The following is a 23,261-nucleotide window of genomic DNA, read 5'->3' as shown; positions in this document are numbered from 1 at the left end:
AGGCGGGGAGGGCGGGCGGGGCCCGGAGAGTTTAAAGCCCATCGAGGGGGTGGGGTGCGGGGAGGCGGCAGGAAGAGAAGGGCGCTGCGACCAGTGGCGGGCGGGATTCGCGTTCCGAGACCCACGGGAGCACGAAGTTTCCGCGCACCGTCTCACGCACGGCGACTGGGACCGTCCAGTGTCCGTCTTTGCCTTCGGCTTTTTCGCAGGGACTCGTGCAACGTGTGGCCAGCGGCCACGCGGAGGCGACGAGGAGCTGCACGCCAGGTAGGAGTTGGGCGGGGAGCGGCGGCAAGTTACTTTTGTGGTCCGCGCCTCGCGGGGCCCGGCGGCCGGGCGGCTCCCCGCGCCGTCATTGTCTGCGCTCGGGGCCGCCCGCGAACGGGACGCGGGGCCCCGCGAGGCGCGGCGGGCGGAAGGGCGTCGCCTCGGGGGGCTAAGGGACTGAGGGGCTGCGGCGCCCCCGGCCCGCGGCGGGACGGCGCGGGATGGCGGGACGGGGCGGCGGGCGCGCGGCTGCGGCGCCCCGCGACGCTCTCCACTGCGCTCTGGCCCCCGGGGGGAGGCTCGGGGCCCCGAGAGGGACATTCTTGAGCCGTCTTGTCCGACGGCGACGGCTCGGGGGGCTCGGGCGGGGGCCGCGGTCAAGGCCGCGCTTTCGGGGGCCACCGCCCTGGAGGGTGGGCGCCCGGGGATCACCGGAGCGGCGGGTACTCCCGCTGCGCCCCCGGCCTCGGCGCGCGCGCCAGGCGGGCCGGGCAGCGGTGCCAGACACTCCCAAGTCCCAAGCGAGCGCGGCCCGGGCCGCGGTCCGAGGATCTGTCCCTACCCCCCCCCCTCGTGCCCCAACCCCCACCCCTTTCTTTCTTCGGGTCTGTTAGTGGCCCCGCTACCCGTCGCTGGGGCCTAACACCAAGTTTGAGGGCTCGCGAAAAAGCAGCCCGCCAGCGGTGGAAACGTGATAAGAGCGGTACCGTTTGCAGAAGGAAATTTCTGATGCAACTCTCCGCCTTTGCTGATTGCCTCTCCAAACGCCTGCCTGGCGAGGGCCTGCGGCATGTGCGTTATGGAAATTAGGGTATTCACTTTTTAAAAAAATTGTATTTGCCTTCTCTTGGCATTGGAAGAAACCCCGCGAACTTCTTTTCATTTGCTTTAACCAAAAAAGTAGGAGCGCCACAGGTGATTTTTACAAGGCCCCGGGTCTTTGGGATGTTTTTGAAAAAACTCTTTTCTTGTAACTGTTTCATTCAAGAGATGCAAAGAAAAAGTCCAAAACAAGTAGCATTAGTGAGTAAATATGTGTTATTGCACAACTTTCCCTTTGCGGCTGTTTAAAAGGCCAGGCCCAGAAGACTTTGTTTCAGAAATTGCTGATTCAGCCATTTGGAGCCCCTGAGTTTCAGAAATGGTGCTCAGTTTAACGTTTCGCTCTCCTTTACCAGAACTCCAGTCGTTAACATCGCCCCCCCCACCTCACCCCCTCGAGAACAGACTAAGGCTTACACTTTAGTGAGGTTCCTATTTTACAGAAGTGGACCTCGAGTTCTGGATTTCTGCAGCTGAGGGAATTGTGTAAGGCGATGGATGAGGCGTCTTAGAACTATTTCACCAAGAGTGCTGCGATCAAATGTGCTCCCAGGAATGAGTCTCGCCTACCAAATTTTTGTCTTTAAAAAAAATCAAAACTTTAGGATTACTGAACATACTTTTTTTTTTTTTTTTTGAGTTTTACTGGGAACATTTGAAAGAGGCCAGTCCCCACATTACAGGGAGGGAATTTGAGGACAGACAGAGTTGCAGCCCAGCAGGCGTTGCAGTAACTGAGAAGTGTAGCCACTGATACTGAGGTAGCATTTCGCAGTTTACAAGGCGCTTTCAAAAGCCCTGTTGCTTTTTATGCGCTTCGTGGCCCCCACGGTCCCCATTTTACAGGTCTGGAAACCAAGGCTCAGGAGGTTAACTGGTATGCCTCAGGCCGCACCAGCTAACAAAGGACAAAGCTCTGGGGAGACCTCCTGAGCTTTTTACCGTCTGCAAAAGCATGTCCACTTCTAGAAGAAATGGTGTAGAGGAGGGACACCCTGCTCAACACACAGCAGAGCAAATGGAGGACGGGGCCTGGTTTCTTAGACCAGTTGCTTCCAGCCTTCCAGATTAATGCCACGTAGACCAAGCAATTATCACTGAGGTTTTTCTTTTTTCTTTTTTCTTTTTCTTCTTTTTTTTTAACTTACATACTCATTTACTTTGAGAAGAAACTTCAATATTCATCAAGCCATGAGTTTGATATGATATTTTTGTTCATTATGATTAAAGTTAAAACGCTTCGTGGCACCTAAATCACTTATTACACACTACTTGGCCTATGTTGCTTTTGAACCAGTGTTGGGTTGGTCAAAGTGGATTTTGTAGGCGGACTAGGGAACCAGAAAGCAGGGCAGATTTTTTGGTGGCTAATTGTCTAGGACTTTGGGTGGTGGTTACTGCTATGGTTGGAAGCCAGAGCAGCTGTGTCTGTCCAGTTAGCCTCCACTGGGCAAGAAGGACAAAATCAGAACCAAAGATCCAGCTCAAAATTTAGGATGTGGCTGAACCCGCTGGGTCACAGGCTTTACAGTGTTTCGAAGCCAAACTTTGGTTGAACCAAGCCATCCATGTGCCCTTAGCTCATTTTAGAGCTGTACAGATTTTTGCTTGGCCTATCTTTCTTTTTAAACTGGTATTTTATAGATGGTGTGATTTAGAGAACCTATTTGCTTGAAAGTTTGTTCCACGTGTAAGAAACTACAGGACCGTCGTGTCTATTTGCAACTGTGCGCTGGGGGCAGTTGTCCATCCGTGGAGACTCAGTGCTCCCCGCCGGACATTTCAGTGTTGGCACTTAATAGGAGGGAAGCCTGTGCAGAATCCAGTGTCTGTTTCTCAGCCCGTTAAAACAACATGGAGGGCAGACGAAGCAGCTCAGTGTAGAGCCATGATGAGGCCTTGGCTTTAACTCCAGCTCCAAGTCCTCCTCCCTGGAGAAATTCCCCTCACAAAAACCCACAGCAGTATAGGGCTTTGGAATGAGAAAATATTATTTGCTTTTTATTTAGGGGGTTGGTCACATGCTCAAATTTAAATCTTTTCCGTTAGTGAAGCTGTTTTTGATTGGGGGGGGCATTTTTTTCTTTTTTTTTTTCTCTCTTTTTTTTTCCTTTAGGTTCTCTCCTCCTTCTTTTTGGGTTTTTACCCACCATTTTATTTTTTTTTTTTACTTCCTTGTAAAGTTTATTTTTCTCTTCTTTTGGCTTTTTGATTTTGATGTTCCATCAAAGTCGCAGACTTTACAGTGTTCAGAAACTGAACTTCGCTTCAACAAAGACGTCTGCTGTGCCTTCAGTTTCATCCTAAAGCTGTAGGATTTTTTTTTTAATTTCTTAAGAATTTATTAGATAAAAATCTCAGAGCACAGATTTTTAAACCTCTTTTTTTTTTTTTTAATACAGGGATTTAAAGCTAGGTGTTTCCCTATGAGCACTGTTTTGGCTGCATCCTGCAGAGTTTGATAGCGCAGTCATTGTTTTCTTATAAAATCCAATCCAGAAATAGGGAAGATTCTGGGGGAATTTTGAGGCAGTCAAATTACCTTGGAGAGCTGGCAAATAGGTGCTTTGGGACTTGGGATATATTCTTCAGGGTTTGTACACTAATGAAAAGGCAGATTGAAAGCTCATTTGTGAAAATGCCATGCTTGTCCTTTGAGATATCAACCACAAAACCAGTTTCTAGAGTTATCAAAAAAACATCTGAGGGGGGGGGAGGTGGGTGCCTCTGCTTTCTGCTCTGGAGGTGGATAATAGAAGGTTTTCTTTTTTATCCCCCTATGCTAGAGTATTCTTTAATTTTAGACATTTACTTCCCATTTGATTTTGGAAAGGTTTTTTTTTTTCTTGATTGTTCAGATCCTAAATTAGAGTTGCTTGTTACTTGATCTGAGCCCGGCCAAACAGGATTTCTTGTTGCTCACATATACTGGGGCAATAGGAATATGTGCTTAGAGGAGTCACCTTTCTCACTGTGGCACTTCCTCTGTGATTTGCTTGACCAGCAATTCCTTTGTGTCTCTTGGTTCTACAAGTCACTACATTTCTGAATCTGAACAAGTTAACCAGCCCCCTCCCACCCCCGCCTTTGTAGAATGGAAGTTTGTGGGGTAGCGTAAACTCACAAGGTATAAGCTCAAATGGGCAGAAAGTTGGTATATATATAAAGGAGTCTCTGGTTTGCAGGCATAGGAAGTCTGTGACATTTGTCTTCAGACTCTATATAAAGATTTGTGTCTGGACACCATAGAGGCTTTTATCCCAGCCAGGAATGAAGTACGCACGTACACTTATCCTGGACATGCTGACCACGTCCCCTGAGGAGTGGCTGCAGCCCCATTCCAGGGCCGTGCTGGTGGGCAGCCCCACCCCTCACTGACTTCCTTGCGGGGTTTAGAGCCAAGTAATTAGGCCTGCGTAACTGCCATTAACAAGGCATTCCTAAAGCACACAGCACAGAAAGCCCTGTTGGTCTGCCATCATCATTGTCACCACAGCCAATGCTAAGTCGGGGGCCTGGGATTCTCGCTTGCACCTCCAGAGCAGGTTGAGCTGCAGAGAAGAGTGTGGCTGGCTGGCCCTGTGTGGTCAAGCATGGTGGCTCTGTGTAAGCTTCTGACAATAGGAAAACCATGCTGGATACTTGCAGGTCCTTCCTACCTCCTCTCCCCCACCTCCACCCCCACCCCCCATCCTATAGGAGGCCATGAACTGAAAGATGACTTAACCACCTACTGCCTTCACTTTTTGAGATTTATGGGGACTTTGGCTTGCTTATTTTTCCCTGTCTCTCAAAGTGATGGGAGTTCATCATGGAGCTATAGCCTGAGACCTTAATATCTTAAGGTATCGTCCTTGGGAGTTCATGGTAAGTTTATAACTGAGATGCTCTTCGATATAAAAGCCTTTATGTGTAATGCCATTTATCTATAAATCTAAAAGTCAAAAGTCACAAATCAGAATGTTTTTTTGAGCGACAACTTAATGCTGTAACAAAGGGACAGTCATTCCTACCCTGTGAAGTTTATTTTAGGCATGACGTTACTAAGTGTTGTATAAGATTACCTTCAGACTGTTATGTATGTGGTGTATGATAGACAGATGCATTGTGTGTGTAGACTTGGGTCTCATCCCTGACATATCTCACTGCTCAGCAATGTATAAATGATCTAAAGTCCACAAACAAATAAATAAATAATCCCCTGCCTACCAGATTTAAAACTTTTAGCAATAGATTTAAGAATCTCTGCTCCATGAAGCTCGTAATAACCAAAAGCTACTATGAGTAGAGCTACTTGAGGACAATGTCCTGCGCTGAATCTGGGGCCAGCTTAGGAAGACTGCTACCAAGAAGGTCTTTCTGTTGGGATATTGGGTAGGAGGTAGAGCCAGGTGAGTTGGGAGTCTTCCGAGTGTCTCTATGGCCCGGCTTCACCCAAAGCCTGTAGAGCCCATCTTTCCACCTTGGCCTCTATTGGGCCAGCACAGGCTGCAGTGTACTTTTCCCTGAGAGCCTACTGGTTGCCAGTTCTAGGGAGCTGCTTGCTCTCTTTCGATGAAAATCGTGTGGATCTTACAGAAACCACTCCAGGATGTTCCTAGAGAGGTGGGAACACTGTGCGCTGCTGTGCCTGCCTGGGGTGCACCTCCTCATTGTGGTAACTAAGCACAGGAGGAGGGAGGAGGTGATAAAAGGAGTGCCTCCCTTCCTTGTGGGATCACCCCTAGATATCAGGTTGTGCCTGGCCCTTCTCTCTAACTTGTAGCCTGCAGGGTTGCAAGCACACACAGGTTGGGGCACTGTCCCCTGGCTCTCTGGGTTACTGTGTGGAGGGACACAGGCTCAGTTCCTCAGTTATCAGATCAGAGAAGGTAGGGTTTTTGTTGTTGTTTTGGGACTGTTTTTTTTTTTTTTTTTTAATCAGAATGATAGATAAGCCATTAGTGTTTTGAACAAAGTTAAATTGCTTTTTTAAAAAAAAGCTAGACTTAACTGCAGTCCCCCACATTTACCTTCATAAACAGAGGTTAATACATAGCCATCCCTTGCAGTCCCCCCCCCCCGCCCCCATCTCCTGTCTGACCCCCTGGAGCTGAGGCTTTTACGGTTCCTTTTACTGTAGAAGGTGAACACTTTGCTTGGTTCTGTCCTGAGTACTTTGTTTCTTTTGGCCAGATAAGGCATGTACACAGTGGGGACAGTCCCATAAGTACCACTCACATCTCTGGCACTGTAGTCTATGGTGGGAACTTTGTCCTAAACTCATAGACATTTTACTTTTTGCTGTAGGATCTTGGGTTTTTTTGTTTTTAGGTTTTTTGGGAGGGGTCCCTTTTTTAAATTTATTCCCCCCCCCAGGTATTTTTACATTGTTGTCACTGCCTCCAAACAGACACAGATTTTTTTTTGGTTTTTTTGGGGGGGGTTGTTTTTTTCTTTTTTTTTAATTTATTCCCCCCTCAAGGTGTCTTTATGTTGTTGTCACTGCCCCCAAACAGAGACAGATTTTTTGGGGGCGGGTTCTTTTTTTCCTTTTTTTAAAATTTATTTCCCCCCCACCCAGGTGTTCTTACATTGTTGTCACTGCCTCCAAACAGACACAGATTTTGGGGGGGGTCTTTTTTCCTTTTTTTTTAATTTATTTTCCCCCCACACCCAGGTGTTCTTACATTGTTGTCACTGCCTCCAAACAGACACAGATTTTTTTTTTGATCTTTTTTGGGGTTTTTTTTCCTTTTTTTTTTAATTTATTAACACACACACACACACACACACACACACACACACACACACACAAGGTGTCTTTACCTTGTTGTCACTGCCCCCAAACAGACACAGGTTTTTTTTTATCTTTTTCGGGTTTTTTTTTCCTTTTTTTTTAATTTATTAACACACACACACACACACACACACACACACACACACACACAAGGTGTCTTTACCTTGTTGTCACTGCCCCCAGACACAGATTTTTTTTATCTTTTTCAGGTTTTTTTTCCTTTTTTTTAAATTTATTCACACACACACACACACACACACACACACACACATACACACGGTGTCTTTACCTTGTTGTCACTGCCCCCAAACAGACACAGATTTTTTTGATCTTTTTTGGGTTTTTTTTTTCCTTTTTTTAAAATTTATTCACACACACACACACACACACACACACACACACACACACACACGGTGTCTTTACCTTGTTGTCACTGCCCCCAAACAGACACAGATTTTTTTGATCTTTTTCGGGTTTTTTTTTCCTTTTTTTTTAATTTATTCACTCACACAAACACACACACACACACACACACACACACACACACACACACACACACACACGGTGTCTTTACCTTGTTGTCACTGCCCCCAAACAGACACAGATCATATCTTCAGATGCATTAAATAATCCCTCAGTTTTCTTGTTTTGTTTTTTGCTGTTTTTTGTTTGAAAGCAATCTTTTAGGTACCCTTTGACCATGCCTAAGTCACTGGAGACTTCCTGTACATTGTACATTGCCAATTCTGTGTCTCCCTTCTACAGCACCCTCAACATGGCCTTGTCTCATGCATGGGTCTCAGGTTTTTTTTTTTTTTAATTTCTTGGTTTATCAAATCTAATGGAGAGCAGTCTATGTCAGCTTTCCTCAGAAGAGGTGCCTTGTAGGTATGAGATGTCCTCATTCTAGCCTTATTTAGTTGAGGTCATTTCTAGATTTCAGTTAGTTTTCCCTTAAAGAGTCGAACCCAGCTACTGATTTAGGGAAGCCAGGAGCTGAGAATGAAGCTCATTTAATTTTTACTTTTTTTTTTTTTTTAATGAAAGAAGACCAAAGTGTTTGTTTCGGGGGATGGTGGTGGTTTGGCTCCGTTCTTGTTGTGTCTGGAAACTTTAGGGATTCTCATTCTGTGTGCTGAATTCCTTTGGACCTGTGACCCGGTGGAATCAACAGGGTAAGTCGAGGCCTCTTTCAAGCAAGAAGCCATGTTTCCCCCAAGTCTCGGACAATTGAATCAATTCTTTTCATTTCTTTTCTTTATTCTCCAAGAGCGGTATTACTTATTTGGGTTTTTTTTAGCCTTCTACACTTGATCTCTGGTGGTTGACTCCAAGTCTTCACCGGTGTAAGGTAAGTAAGTATTCTACTAATTGAGATTAGGGCCCCAGCCAGATCTCTTATTAAAAGTTTTGATTTACAATTCTATATCTGTCACGGGGCTTTACGTTTTACATAGTGTCCTTAATTTTATCCTTAGCCTTTCTATTAGCTTTCCTTCACATTTTAACTTTAAAGGACCTCTTTTTTCTTTTATTTGCTATTATGTTGGCAGCTGAGTTCAGGGCTTAGTATCTGCTGGACATCAGCTCTGCCCCCAGCCCTCTTGGATTCTGCAGTAGTGTTTTGGGCAATTTTAGGTTCAGGATATACTTGAATGCAGTGGGCACAGCTCTTCTACATGACCTCTCTCGCCAGCGTCTGCCACTGTGCCACATCTTACAGCAGAGTGACAGATTTGTTTCGGCTCGTTCTCCTGTGTCAACCCCTTAGTATACTCAGAGCCAGCATTCTTCTTGCATAGCATAACTTAAGTCTAGGGTTGTTGTGCACTATCTCGCTATCTCATTTAGAAATAGTAACTTAAGGAACTTTTCCCGAATAGTTTCTTCTTGTTTACGTTTTTGTTTCATTTAGCTTCTCTGCATCTGACTTAATGGGAAGTGGAGTGAGCCTAGAGATAGGTAGGAAGGAGGGGCCTAGTGAGCCACTGTGGAGCTGATGGAGTTGAGGGCAGCAACTGACTTGGGCTGACTGTGAAACTGGGGAAGCTGGAGTCCAGGGTTGTCTCTCTAATTGCACTTCTTACCGTCAGGGCAGTGGTTCTCTTGCATGCAGTAGGTCACTGGGGTGTAGTTAAAGAAGTTGTTTTAGGTCAGTGATGGATAGACAAAATGGTGGACAGGTCCCGTGGAGGTGATGCCCATAGTTAACTCGTGGAAAGCTAGAGTGGCTTCTGCCCCTGTTAGTGTCTCCTGTCTCATTTTAGAGGCTGTGTATGGACCCCTGAGACCCTCCCTGTCCTTCTACTTCAGAAGCATGTGCCTGAGTAAGCTGTGGAGCACAGCCTGGTGGCTTTAACTGAGCCTCTGTCCCAGTATGTGTGGCCCCCCTGATACCTGTATCTTCAGAGTTCTCCATAGCTCTGAGGGGAATGGGGCCTGGGAACTTTCACCAGACTCATTGTTTCTAGTCTGAGACCAAAGATTTGTTGGTTTTGTCCCACTGCTTCTGGAAAAGTCTGTTGAGGAAGGGGTGAGATGCCTAAAGTCTAACTACCCCTTCAGACCTCCAGTGCTGCTTCTTGCTTTGGATTCGGCCTTGTCTGTGTTTTTCAGGAGTAATGTCTCTCACCTCTGAGATTTTTTTTTCCTGGACTTCCACTGAGTTTATCAAATTTCATCTCTGATTTCCAGTTAGATTTCAGCTCTTAAGCATTTGATAAGTCAGTTACCCCTTCTCCACTTGCTCTGATGTTACCACTGAACAAAAGCAGGTGTCTAGAATGTTAGAAGGCACAGGTGGCCCGGCTCCCCTGGATTCCCCGAGTCATCATTAGACTGTTCCCCCTTTGCATTTTTGGGGGATTTTTTGTCTGTTTGTTTTTTATTAATAGAGAAGAGTGAGGACTGGACTCTTTGTCCTATATGGCCTGTACTTCTAGGCCAGGAAGGTACAGAGCAGGTGTCCAGATCAGGCAAAGGACTTCCTCTACCCTACCTACCCCAACTTTTAGCAGCCAAGCAGAGGGGTCCAAGGATGCCCATATGTGTTGACTGTCCAAACCGAACATACCCCAGGAACCTGGGTTTCCTCTCTTCGGACTGCGCTTTAAGCTTAGCCACGAGCTGAAGTGTGTTCTTTTCCCTTTTGAAATTTAAGATTGACTTCTTCTGTCTGTCATTCTGTCCCTGGTGGTGTTTGCTTTGCTCAGCATCCCCACTAAAGACTAGCATCTCTAGTCTAAGTTACGTTTTCAGACCAGGGCTTGCTGTCTTTGATTTGGGCTTAGCACTGCTGGTGGCCACTCTCAGAACTGCCTCAAACCTGCTTTTGTTGGGTTGACTTCACAGTTAAAAGAATTCTATATAGCAGGACCACCTTGAAGCCTCTGTTCCCTAGGGAGCGTCTTCTGTTTCCCCATCTTTTTTTTCCCCCCGTAGTACTTAGGAACCTGAGTGATGTCCAGCCTACTTGCCTTATTGCAACGTTTCTGCTTGGCCTCGGAAAGCGCCTAGATTGGGATTTCAAAGCTCCCCCCTCCCCTTGCAGATGTGAATATTGCGTAGTCTACCTCAGCTTCCAAATCTGAGATCTACTGGTGGCTGCTACTGTTTTTATCGCCACCTACAGTTTCGGTCTGTCAGAGGAGAGTGTAAAATCCACTCCACGGCTACTGCTCTGTACCTTGGTAGGTAAGAGTCAGAAATAATCTTTCCAAACCTTCTTTTTACTTTCTTTATTGTAAATGTGTGTGTGTGTGTGTGCATATATGTGTGTGAGTGCACGCGTGCTCCGTGCTCTGTATTTGTGGGTTCCACATCTACTAATTTAATTAACACTGAGTGAAAAATATTCAGAAAAATTGCTTTTCTGTTGGCCATGCTTAGAGTTTTTCATGTCGTTATACAAAAGTAATATACTATAGCATGTATTTACAAGGATTTATAGTGTGTCAGATAATCTAAGGATAATTTAAAAGTACACGGGGAAGATGCTCATAGGCTGTATGTAAAAAAAAAAAACTTATAGAGGAGACTCGAGCATCTATATATTTTGATACCTGTAGGGTTCTAGAACCAGCCTCCCAAGGATACCAGTAAGCTCTGTGTGTGTGTGTGTGTGTGTGTGTGTGTGTGTGTGTGTGTGTGAGAGAGAGAGAGAGAGAGAGAGAGAGAGTAAAAACATAAGCATGTCCTATCCTTTTATATGTTGCTTCCTTTGTTGCAGCTGTGTGTCTGTCTGTCTGTCTGTGTGTGAGTGTGGTGTGTGTGTGTGTGTTTGTGTGTGTATGTGAGAGAGACAGAGCTAGTGCTTAGCAGATGCTTGCTGTAGAGTATTATTTTGTTAGCTTTTTCTATATATGGGACCATACTTTCTCACCGATAGAATAGTGGGTGTTTGTTGGCTTTCTCTCCTTTCTGATATGCCTGCTTTGACATTTTGGGAAAGGGTTTGAGATGAAAATGATTCTGGATGCTGAGGTTCTCTGGTCATGGTCAGTCAGAGCTCCCCTTCTCTCGCAGGTCAAAAAAATAAATGGTGTTTCTGGTGTAATTCACCACCCATTTCTGAGCTCCGTGTGTGGTTTAACCAGTGGACATGGTGGACTTTTGGCGTCATGAGAGCTGCAGGCGCTGTTCCTGTTCTTGCCCATCAGAGTGAAGGGGGAAGTGGGGGAGGGGAGGACGAGAAGCTAGGAGCAAGAGGTTCTTCAGGGTTGCCATGAGAACCAGGGATCCGGGGATTGGGCAGCAGAGGGCCCCCGCTGGGCCTCGGGGCGTGGCTGCGTCACATGGGTTTAGTCCTGGGGTTCCCGTAGTGCGCAAGGACCAGCCGCGTCCCTCATCCTCCCGGTCGTCAGGGGTGCCCAGTCAGTTCCCTGGAAGCTGAGGAGAGCGGTAGAGGACCAGGGACCAGCTCAGCAGGACAGGCTTCCCAGCACCTGTGCTATAATGGGGGTGGGTCCAAGCGAGCATTTTTTGGGGGGTACGGGGGAGGTAAGGCACCCTTGTTGGGGTGGCTTCTCGGGAGGCTGTGTTGCTTCGCTTAGCGTGTTGGCCCGTGTCGGCGCGTGTCTGCGTATGTCTGTGCGTGAGGGCGCCTGTCAGCCGTGTTGGCGCGTGCTGGAGCGTGCTGGCGCGTTCCAGAGCATGCTGGCGCGTGCCGGGCTCGCGTTGGCGCGTGCCGGCGCGTGCCGGGCTCGCGTCGGCGCGTGCCGGGCTCGTGTGGGCGCGTGCCGGCGCGTGCCGGTTTGTATTGGCGCATGCCGGTTTGTTGGCGCGTGCCAGCGCGTGCCGGCCTGTGTGTGGCGCGTGCCGACTCGTGTTGGCGCGTGCCGGCGCGTGCCGGTTTGTGTTGGCGCGTGCCGGTTTGTGTTGGCGCTTGCCGGGCCGGCTGCGTTCATTCGGCTCGGCGCAGCTCGGCCCCGTGGGTTCGCTTAGGACCTAGTTCGCCGTGTCGGTTCGTGTTGGCGCCTGTCGGCCTGTGTTGGCGCATGTAACACGTATGTCAGCGCGTGTTGCCGCGTGTCGGCCCGTGTTACTGCGTGTCATCGCATGTTGCCGCCTGTCAGCGCGTGCCTGCCGGGCCTCCACGCTCCTCGGGCTCCGGGACCCTTCTTCGGAGCCGTAGGCCCTTAGCTGGGGCGGAGCCGTGGCGAACCCCAGCGAGCCGCGCGACCGAGCGCTGTCCATGAGGAGCGCTGTCCACGCGCTGGGTACTGACGGGTTCAGGAGCTGTCCGCCACCCCGGTAGCGCGCACGCAGCGACCCCGTGTGGCGAAGTCTGTGCTAGCCAGCTCTCCAGGTGCGCAGGTACTCCGCCATCCACAACGTTCCGGGGGTCTCGGGGTAAGAGGAGACGTGCTCAAGTCACGGTGGTCGTTTGGAAAGGGTTTGCCTCCCAAAATCTGCAAAGGTCCAAGTGGTGAGCAGCTCCGGCGAGCTCGCGAGCACGAATGGCCTCGGGCTCGGCGCGCTGTTGCGCTGCTGGCTGTCGGCTCGCTTGCTTGCGGGCGCTTGCTTGTCGGCTCGCCTACCGGCTCGCCTACGGTCCGGGATCGCGCGAGCCTGGGTGGACGGTAGCCGTAGGATAGTCTTATGTAACCATTTTTAATCTCGATTTTTAAAATGTTATGTAACAAGTTGTAACTGTATCCACGTAAACCTGTAATTGGAACGTGGAGACGTAGCGTCTGCTCTCAGCCAAGTGGTAGACAGCGGTTGTGCGAACCAGCTTTGGCTGTAAGCAGACATGGGCATCTGGGATAGCTGAACCTTTTTTTTCTCTTTAAAAATAGGATACTAAGGTTGGCCTGGTCATCTTTTAAACCTCAATGGAGAATAGTCTAGTATAGGAACCTGGGATAAATGCATATTGTCACTGTAAATCTTTATTCATAAAACCTTTTATTTCAATGACAGAAAATATCAATTAATTAAAACTGGGTGACAGATTCTGTCGTCATCTCTATGTTTTTGATTGAGTTCAGCAAATTGTTCACATGACCATAGCCGATATTCCTTACCCATTGACGTAGGTCTTCAGAGAAGCAGTCAGATCACCTGTTTACATTTTGACTGCTCTTCTCATCAGCTGCCGTCTTTCTGTTGATGGCGGGAGCCACTGCCAGGGTATTGATAAGAGGCCTGGACAGAGCATTCACCCAGGCAGCTGCTGGCTGGGAACATTGCTGTCTGGATTAGCAAATAATTTCATTTCTGGACCAGTGAGTAAAAAGTGAGTGGGTTTTTTTTTCTTTTTTCCATTTTTGTTCTGTCTGAATTTGGAACGCAGTGAATGACTGCAGGGATTTTGACCTGTTGGTAGCCAGGGCCTTCAGCCTCGGCCATCATTTTCTACATGTCCCTGTTTCTTTGCTTTGGGTTTTGTTGGCTGGGATGGGGTGTTTGGTAATGGTCCTGTGCATTATCTTTGAGCCCAGACCCCTTGTATTCAGCAAATGGGGTGAGGATTGGGGGAATGATAGGCTGGGGGTTGGGGCGACTGAGATTTTCCTTTCCGTCAGTCCTGAGAAGGAAGATGGTAAGTGGTACTTCTCATTTAGGGTTCCACAGAACTATGCACTTAATTGTGGGGGTAGGTGTGAGGTCCCCATATGGACTTCCAGCTGAATTCCTGCTGTGCTTCGTGCCCCTCCCTGTGTCTGGACTAGAAATCGGGGATTATAGCTCCCGCCTGGCAGTGTGGAGGATTGTGTGCTAATGGTTAGAAGAAGGCAGCAGATGGAGTTAATGGCAATTTCACTACCAGTCTGAAGGGGGTGGGAGAAGTGCCAGATTGGTAGAATTAAAATGTGAGTTATTTTTGTTCCTAAACCCTCTCCTAAGGATTTCCATCACCAGTCACTCTTCTCAGTGTGGTGTAATTACCACCCAGAACTGGGCTCTGGAAATTCAGAGAACAGTGCATCTTTTGAATTTTAGAATTAGGTAACATTTAGTCTGAATTCACTGACTTTCAACCTTTGTGGTCCCACAAAAACCAGACGGTTCCATACTTATGACTTAGAAAGAATGTCTTAGGAAGCTTTCTTGGGTTAGCACAGGTGAACGAACATGCCATTTTCGACCTGGGGGACTGAGGTTTGATGATACCCAGGGTAGCAGAGTATTTGGGGAGGTGGGGAGGGGTATGACCTTGGAGCACATACTGCTCAGCCTCCATTTTCAGACTCCACTTGGCCCTTGCTGCATCTGAGAAATGGAATCCACCATCATTGTGAGGCCCTTTGGAGGTTCTTTAATTTTTTTTAAATGTATACATTTTATTTAGGGGTGGCTCATGCACAGACCATGTGTCAAGGTCATCAGACCATGTAAGTCCACTTCTTTCACCATGGGGGACCTAGGTATTGGAAAAGGGAACCTAGGGATTGAAGTCAGGTTGTTGTGCTGATGGCAAATGCCTTTATTTGGTCAACCATCTCACCAGCCCCCATGGCTGGTTCCTAATGGACTTGAAGCTGGAGAAGAGATGCTGTGTTCTGAGCCTTGTAACCACGTGGGCTTTGGGGTATTAGGGCAAAAGGTTGGCAACTTCTTCTGGCGGAGTTACTACCTAACTAGAGGGACAACAGCAAAATGAGGGGTGGTGTGGAAGCAGTCTGAGCCCTTTGGACTCTGGGAGGTCTGGGAGAGTGTGTCAGAAGAGGCCTTTGTATGAGCCATCTTGTTCTCTATTTCATCCCATTTTAAAATGGGAGTCAACCTGGACCCCAGGATTCCAGCTTCCACCAAAGCAGGAGGATGAAAGGCAAATCTGACAGTTGGTACGGCCACTCATCACATCCAAAATTGTTTGGTTGGAACACATTTGCTTGTAATCCATAGAATACATTACAGAGGGCATAGCTGGAGACAATTTGATTCATTTTTTTAAATTTAACTTTTTGGGAGTTTCATAAGTGAATTACCACTGTTATAATTTCTAATCCAGACTTTAAAGGTTTTCAGCTTTATGATGGTATGCAAACAGCATACATTCAACAGAAGCCCTACTTTGAATTTTGATTGCTTCCTGGGCTAGTACCATTCTGTAATATTCTCCCATGTCCTTTGGCTGAGGCAGCAAACAGAGCTCTAGTTAGCCATGATATGCTGAGGAAATAAGACTAGTACTTCACAGTGTACTGAGTCGCAGGCTTGCTCTGTAGAGGTGGTGAGTTATGTGCTGTTCAAATACAGTATTTAAAACTTACAAGCCACTGTCACTCAAGGATTGTCTATACAGGTGGACATGTCCCAATGTCTTGCCTCATTCCTGAGGCCATCAGTGCCTGAACCCCATCTATAGATGATTGTCCATTTTTCCCCCAGTATTCTCCTTTCTTGTTTCCAACCAAGTGGGCTTTGTTCCCTCAAGGCTGGTGGGAGTTAGAGTAAGGAGATGGTGAGCTGGGGTTGGGAGGTAGCTAAACATTGATTGGGCTCTGCCTTCCTGCTTTTCTGGGGACAGGGACTTCACTTCAGGAACATTCCTAGTCTGTGGAGAGCTTCCTGCAGGCATCAGGAATCACCAGGGGTGAACTCAGGATGCTTCAGCCTGAAACTTGATAGCAGGGAAGAAAGAGAATCCTGATGGTATAAATGGGACTTTAAGTCACCTACACATGATTTCTCTCCACTTTGGAGCCAGTCTGGGAACTCTTCACCTTTGTCAGCCATGGCCATGATGGCTGATACAACCTTAAGCAGTTGTTTAGCATTTAAGTGGGGCAAAAATTGCAAGGAGAATCTTGATGGCTTTTGACAAGACCCTCTCCTGTCACATTCAACAGACTTTTGAGGAATCGGCCTGTTTTCTTGGTCTGTTTTCCCAAACTAGGGTTGAAACTAGCTACATTTAGCGTGTGAAGTGTGACCCTATAGGTTTGTGTGTTTGAGCACATGGTCCCTAGCTGGTCCTGTGGCACTGGGAGGTGGCAGAACCTTTGGGAAACGAAGGAAGGAGGTTGCTGGTAGCAGATAGTGTCTAGACCTGGTTTCCGCTGGAGTTTCCTCTGCTTCTTGGTGTAATTTAACCAGCTGCCCCAAGTTCCTGCAGCACTGAGCTGTCCCTCGACTGCGCCATCTCCACCATAATGCGCCGTACCCTCTCAAGCCGTAAGCCAAAAATAAAAAGTCTTTCTCTCGTGAGTTGCTTCGGTCAAGCATTTTGTCGCAGCAACTGCAGCACATTTAAGAAAAAAAAAAGTGGCTAAATATGACAATGAAAATAAATGAAATGATGAGAAGAAAGAGTGGAGGGATAGCTCCAGATGATTGACAGACAAACACAGGCACAGGAGTCCCTCGAATGCACAGAAGTGTTTCGAGACCCCCCCCCAGAGGAGGCTCGAACTACAGACAAGAGCTGAGTTTCATAGCTTTCTATCACTGTTTTAACAAATACGGGGAAGAATCAGCTAAAAAGAGGGAACCCTCATTTTAGCTCAGGGATTTAGAAGTTCCTTCCATGGTTGCTTATCCCCATTCTTTTGGGCCTATAGCAACGTGGTCCACCCTGGTGGGGAGAGTGTGTCCCAGAGCAAAGTGTTCACCTCGTGGTGGCCAATGAGAAGCAGGGAGAGAGGAGAGAGAGAGAGAGAGAGAGAGAGAGAGAGAGAGAGAGAGAGAGAGAGAGAGAGAGAGAGAGAGAGAGAAGGGCATATCTGAAGCCCTTCAAGGACTAAAATTTCCGTATAGGCCTCCTTTATTTAAGGTTGCAGCCATCTATTATAGCTCCAAGGTAAAGGCCAACTGTTTTAACATGCAGTTCTTTTTTTTTTTTTTTTTTGGTTCTTTTTTTCGGAGCTGAGGACCGAACCCAGGGCCTTGCGCTTCCTAGGCAAGCGCTCTACCACTGAGCTAAATCCCCAACCCCACATGCAGTTCTTTGAGAGACATTTAGATCCAAACTATGGCAATACCGAGCCTGTCCGCATTTACATCTGTGGTGAGATTGTACTTATGAATCAGGCACAGTTTACTTATTTCTGGAATTTTCCATTTCATGTCAGATGTTGGCTGACCACAGGTAACCGAGACCACAGAATTTAAAGCTATAAGCAAGGAGGGAGGCCTGCTATTAATATTTATTTATTGTCTTGAAGGGAGCTAGCAAGTTTCAGTTCTGACGAGTTAAATGTTAATACTGTTAACTGTTAATATTTAACACCACCTCACTGTTTGAAAGCAGTGCTCCTTAATTTTAGCATGCACAGGTCTCTAAGGCCCCATAAAAAATCTGCTGCAGTTGGTGTGGTGTAGGACCTAGGTCTGGTTTTCTGACCAGTATGCTACTTTGATGTCCAGGCCTTCTGCAGCGAGGCCTTAGTATGGTTCCCTCTAGTTACCCCCCAATGCTTCTTTCTCTAGAAATTTTTCATTAAAGGTACTTCACCCTTTAAGAACTACCATTAATAGTGCTATTAGTCCAGGAATATTTGCGAAACCTTTTCTGTCATTAGCCTTGCATTGTCATAAGTAGCATTCTTAAATGTGCTAAATTATAAATCAGTTTTTCCGGTATACATATTTGAGGTGTCCTGTTTGCAAACTCACTTGCGTTCCTGTAGGTTTTATGTAGTAGGTCATCCTTCATTTAGAGTGGTGCAACTCTCAGAAAACCCATAAACCTTTTGAATCTGGAGTGGATTAGGAAACTCATTGTGCCTTTCTTTGAGCTGGTTCTTTCTTTGTCATCCTTGTCCTGTGGGGATTGAACACAGGGCCTGAGGCACTGGACCTGAGCCCTCGACCACTGAGTAACTTGCTTTGCACTTGTACAATTTAATACCTTGCTTCTCCAGGGGCCCCAACATACTGTCTTCGCCTCTTAGTAAGGTAAGAACCAGGAAGGGCCTTTCACAGTGTCAACAGCAACAACAGAGATGTCCCACTGAGGCTGCAGACTACGCTCTTGCCCTGTCAGCATGAAGTCTGACCTGTCCTGGAAGGTAGGTCAAAGCCGTCTCATTATTAACCCTGGTAAGGGAAGTGACAATTAGCTTCCGTCTTATCTGAACATGTGACCCTAAATTCTAAATTCTCTTTTTTAGTGCTACCTTTAAAAAAAAAAATCTGACACCAAAATACCTCCCTGGGTAATAAAAGCACTATTAAATTCTTGTATTCATGCCTGTTCTAGTTGCTCAGTGGGTGTATTAATAGGGCCATTGAACTTTGGGTCCCACTCCTTGTCACCTTTTTATCAAGAATCATCCTAGTTATGTTGAGATATTGGGCAACTCTGCACTTTCCTGACGGTCCAGAGCTGAGGAAGCTTAGAGCAGTGGGCCAATGCAGGTTTCCTAAGCTGAGGAAGCTTAGAGCAGTGGGCCGAAGGCAGTACTTTCCAGAAAAGTCACTGTGCTTCAACGTACCGTGATACTCAGGGGAGGAGTGCATATGGTGGCTTGAAGTTGTAGGACACAGAACTCCCTGTTTTGCCCATTAACTTCATGACAATAGCCTTTTGTAGTGTTCTCTTCCCTTCCCTTTTACACAATCAGTCTTACTGAGGTATAATTTACACACCATGAAATTTACCCATTTAAAGTATTCAATTTAATTTCGATTAGTGTATTTATGGATAAGTGTGCTACTATGGTCTGAATATGTGACCCCAAATTCTTGTGTTCCTGTTCGTGCAGTAGCATTAAAAGTTGCAGTTCTTAGGAGCTAGGTAAACCATGAGGTCAGAGACCTTCTGAATGGGATTAGGACTTTAGTAAAAAAGGACTGAGTGAGTAGGTCTGGTATCCTCATGCATCTGGAGATGTTTGTTCCCGTGGAGGGCAGAGTAATGAGGTGCCATCTTGGAAGCCAGCAGTGAAGACCTCAGGCTTTCCCAAGCCTTCATGTTAGACTCTCCCGCTTCTAGATTATGATAGATAGATAGATAGATAGATAGATAGATAGATAGATAGATAGATAGATAGATAGATAGATGGGTGGGTGGATGGATAGATGGGTGGGTGGGTGGGTGGATGGATGAATGGATGGATAGATAGATAGATAGATAGATAGATAGATAGATAGATAGATAGATAGATAGATAGATAGATATCCAGACCTGGAAGTGCTTGGCCGTTTGGTAGTTCTGTGTTTAACTTTTGGAAGAATTGCCAATAATTTACAACATACTTTGCTCTATTTTTTTTAACTTTTGAGGTCATAGAGAGAGTGATATGACAAGTAAGGTTGCGGAAGATGGTGGTAAGGATGCAGACCACCATCGCAGTCTCATGATAACTCTTAGTTTGCTACCAGACCAAGGATACCCTCATCACATTAAAGTTAGACTGAGTTTATCCCACTCTCTCAGGGCCAGCCTTGGCTTTTCAAGGAGAACGTTGTACACTGTACTATACCAAGTCCTCAGGAGAAGTAAGAGGTGTGATAAGGCCCTTGCCCCATTTGGAAAGTGCCTCATGTTCCCAGGTCAGAAATAGATCCTTGAAGAGCTGTACTCAGTCCCGGATGTGGTGGCCTGACCACAGACAGAACGTGGTTGGATGTTCCAACCCATTGGGAGGCCTGCGATACACAGTTGTTCACTAGAGCCTCACGGTCCATTCCTCACAGGCAGCAAATTCTTAATGTCATACATTTGGAACAGATGAATACAGATAGTGTGTGTCAGTAAAAGCTGGGCACTATTGCTCCTCTGTGGCTGGGGACTTTTTCTCTGGGACTCCAGTAAATGTTTTTGAGCTTGACCTCTGAATTCACAGTGACAAAGGGAAGATGGTCAAGCTCTGGCCACCTCTGGGTGTTGGCCACCCCAAAGAGGCTGCATTTCACCCAGGGGCAAGGCTAGAAATTTCTTGGAAACTAGAAATACTGGAAGTGTGACATTTTTCTTCTGTCCTCTCCTCATGTGTATGACTTGTGCAGAAGGAGACTAAAGAACATTCTCCATGGTGGGACTACATATCATGCCAGAGTCCACACACAGGCTGGGGTTCGGGGAGCACAGTCGAGTCACTTTTGAAGGTGCTGACCTCTGGGTGCCTCCTGACAGGGAGCAGAATAGAAGACATTGTCCTACCCTAAGCATTCTGGGAGGCACATGGTCTGGCCAGGGACATTCATGTGTATGACTGGGTTTCAAGAGAAAATTTATGAAGCCTGGTGTAGTTGTTTTAGAAATATCTTTTTGAAGATGTCAAAGCACAAACATTTGTTAAGTTGTCAATCTCATGGCCTATTGGTCCTTAAAAATGACTAAAAAGCCTTAAAAAATTGTGGCTAAATGGCTACATCTATTGACATTCATCCCCTACTCCTTGTTTTCTGGTTTCAGTCTTGCTATTTAGTCAAGGATAACACTAAATGTCTATGCTTCTTGCCTCTGCATCACAGGAATGGACTGCCACACCTGGCTTTCTTTTTAATGTACTGTAAATGTTTTTAGTGTGGTGTAAATTCAGGGCCATGTGAGCTTTATCTGCCAGTATTTACCATTTGAGACATCAAAGCAAATATATATATATATATATATATGTATATATATATATTAAATTGCCCTACCTTTAAAACAACCTAAGTACAATGTCACTTAAATAAAAAGTACAGTATTAAAAACTCTGAGGAAAGGCACTGCCGACCATTTCTCGAGCCCTCCTAGTGCCCAGTGTAGAAGGCTGGGTTGTCAATCACATGCCCTGTGACTGTAGATCAACCTATCCTAGAAGAATGAGGAAGAAGGTGGAAAGATTAGATTATAGTCTCTTAAAAGTAATTCTGGCCTGTATCCTAGAACGTTCTTGCTCCAGTGTATGAGATCTGTCACGTGCTCCAAGGAGTGTGGGATGGTGCAGGAACCTGGAGACCCAGTGGGATCATGTCCCCTTCAGTGCCCTGTGCCAGAACCCACCTGTTCATTGGCACATCTAAGTCTGTGGTGTCAACTACAGTTTCAGAAGAGCTTATCTAGTCACCTCTGAGTTCCTCAGGTTTCCGGTGTTTTTGTCGTGTCCTTACGCTAAAATAAAAGAACATCCTGGAAATGTTGATGACCAAAGCCACTTGCCACCTCCTACTGGCTGAAGCGGCCAGTTTCCATCAGCCATAGAACAGGAGGATACAGGATCAGGCAGGGTAGTACCAGGGCTCTGGAGTCTGAGGGACTCAGAAGCTCTGCCTTTATCAAATGTGGGAGGCTTGACACTTGAGTTCAGGTAGCTGACTCTTCCCTGCCCCCTAATTGCTTAGTTTGTATAGTGAATCTGGTCTGAACAGGTCTACTGACAGACAAGCTCTATCTTCAATCTCTCTTACCAGTTGGAGGCCAAAGAAACCAATGCTGGTGATATTCCCATAACATCGGAGAGACTTTAGGACAAAGTAGAACTATTTAGCAGTGATGGGGATGAGCAGGGGGTGGTGAGGTGGCCTTTTGTCCTTGGTGCATTAGAGGGCTATAAGTTTTAGAGGTTTAGAAGGAAGAGTGTTGCAAAGAAAGCAGCTTTCATTCTTGACTCCTGTCTGGGGCAGTTGCTCAGGGCCACAGAGATATGGCTGTGGGACATCCCATCGGAAGGCTTTGTTGCCTGAAGAACAAAGGTCAGCTGCTTAAGGTCCCCTTCCGGACCCCCTGAGGGCAAGCCCAGTTAGAACACTTTAAACACTCGCTCACGTGCAGGTCTTGCAGAACTGATAAAAGTAATAGCTGACCGTGTGTGCTACAACCTGTTTGCCTTTCCACACTCTTCATTCCTGGGTCTTGAGCAATGATAAGAGTTGGCCACACTACTCATGACTTGAATCTCTAGGTTTATGGAAGCAAAGTTAGGGCCCATATTGAAGATGTTGAAATAACTCAGGGTGTTAAGACTGAGAATATGGTGAGCACCCAAAAATTATAATTCAATAATTAATAATAACTAATTGACTCAGTTAATGAAAGAATAATGAATTCCGAAGCCTAGTAGGCTTATCCATTCTCTTCTAGATCTGAGGTACATGCTATCTCAGTCCATTATGATTGCTGCAACAAAATGTTATGTAAGGTTGTACAAACCACACAACTGCTGGCCATTAGCCCAAGGATTCTAGAAGGAAAGAGAAGTGATAAGACTCTTCCTTTAGGACAATTGGGAATTGAAGGAGACAGAAATATGGGATTTTTGCCTTTTCTAACTAAATTTTCCGAGTCAGGTATGCAGTGGAGCACAGATTCAGCTTCCCACAGTTGTTTTCCAGGTTGTCCTTTGGCAGTTTGTGTCTTCGTTCGGTCTGAAGCAGAGTCAAAGCTCTACTTCATGTCTGATGCATACTGTCTGCCTTACTCCCAGGGTACTAGGTACCCGGGATGGAGGGAGCAGGCCTGGGAGTCTGTGGTGAGATGGTGGTGTGGTGCTAGGACAGCTCCCCTCCAGCCTCTGAGATAGAAAGCAGGTTAGAGCCAGGGCCTGCAACCGTAATGAGGAATCCATGATGGTAGGCATCACATGGTCAGGCTGATCTGCTGAGTCCTGCTAGACAGAGGAGTTCACTGTGATAATGGTTTGTTGAGAGGATGGATGATAAGATAGAAAACAAGTAGACTACCAAGCTAGCCCAGCATAGCTCCAGTCCCTAACATGGGGGAATGTGGAGAAGTCAGGAGAGTCTAATTTTCTCCCTAATAGTCAGTCAAATCGAGAATTTCCTTTTAATCTTTTAGTTACTGTTGCTGTAACAAAATATCCCAGCTCAGGTAATTGGTAAACATCAACTTCACTCACAGTTCTGCAAGGTGCTGGCACCTCAGAAAGACCTTCTTGCTGAGTCTGAAGCAGCCAAGGGTGTCACATGGGGAGACAGAGCAGATGTGTTCTGTCAAGTCTTCCTGATAGTATAAACCATATAACACACTTCCAACCGTCTTCCTAATAGTATAAGC

The 23,261-nt window shown here is 46.5% G+C and overlaps 1 protein-coding gene across 15 annotated transcripts in view; it reads left to right on the top strand.

Moving 5' to 3' along the window:
* The first annotated feature begins 60 nt into the window (after window positions 1-60).
* Window positions 61-23,261, top strand: part of Grb10 (growth factor receptor bound protein 10) — a 107,706-nt gene continuing 84,505 nt past the window's right edge. For 2 of the 15 annotated variants that reach the window (XM_087584128.1, XM_087584126.1), the window contains exon 1: window positions 61-267. Coding sequence is in view for 4 of the 15 variants with exons in the window: in XM_087584117.1 (XP_087440243.1) it covers window positions 11,822-11,827 (6 nt within the window). In the remaining 11 variants the exon portion in view is untranslated. 15 annotated transcript variants of the gene reach the window in all.

The sequence above is a fragment of the Rattus norvegicus genome, chromosome 14 (assembly GCF_021556685.1).
Source record: "Rattus norvegicus strain SHRSP/BbbUtx chromosome 14, alternate assembly SHRSP_T2T, whole genome shotgun sequence".
NCBI lineage: Eukaryota > Metazoa > Chordata > Mammalia > Rodentia > Muridae > Rattus > Rattus norvegicus.
Note: the sequence above shows the minus strand (reverse complement) of the source record. Positions and strands in the feature narration are given on the sequence as shown.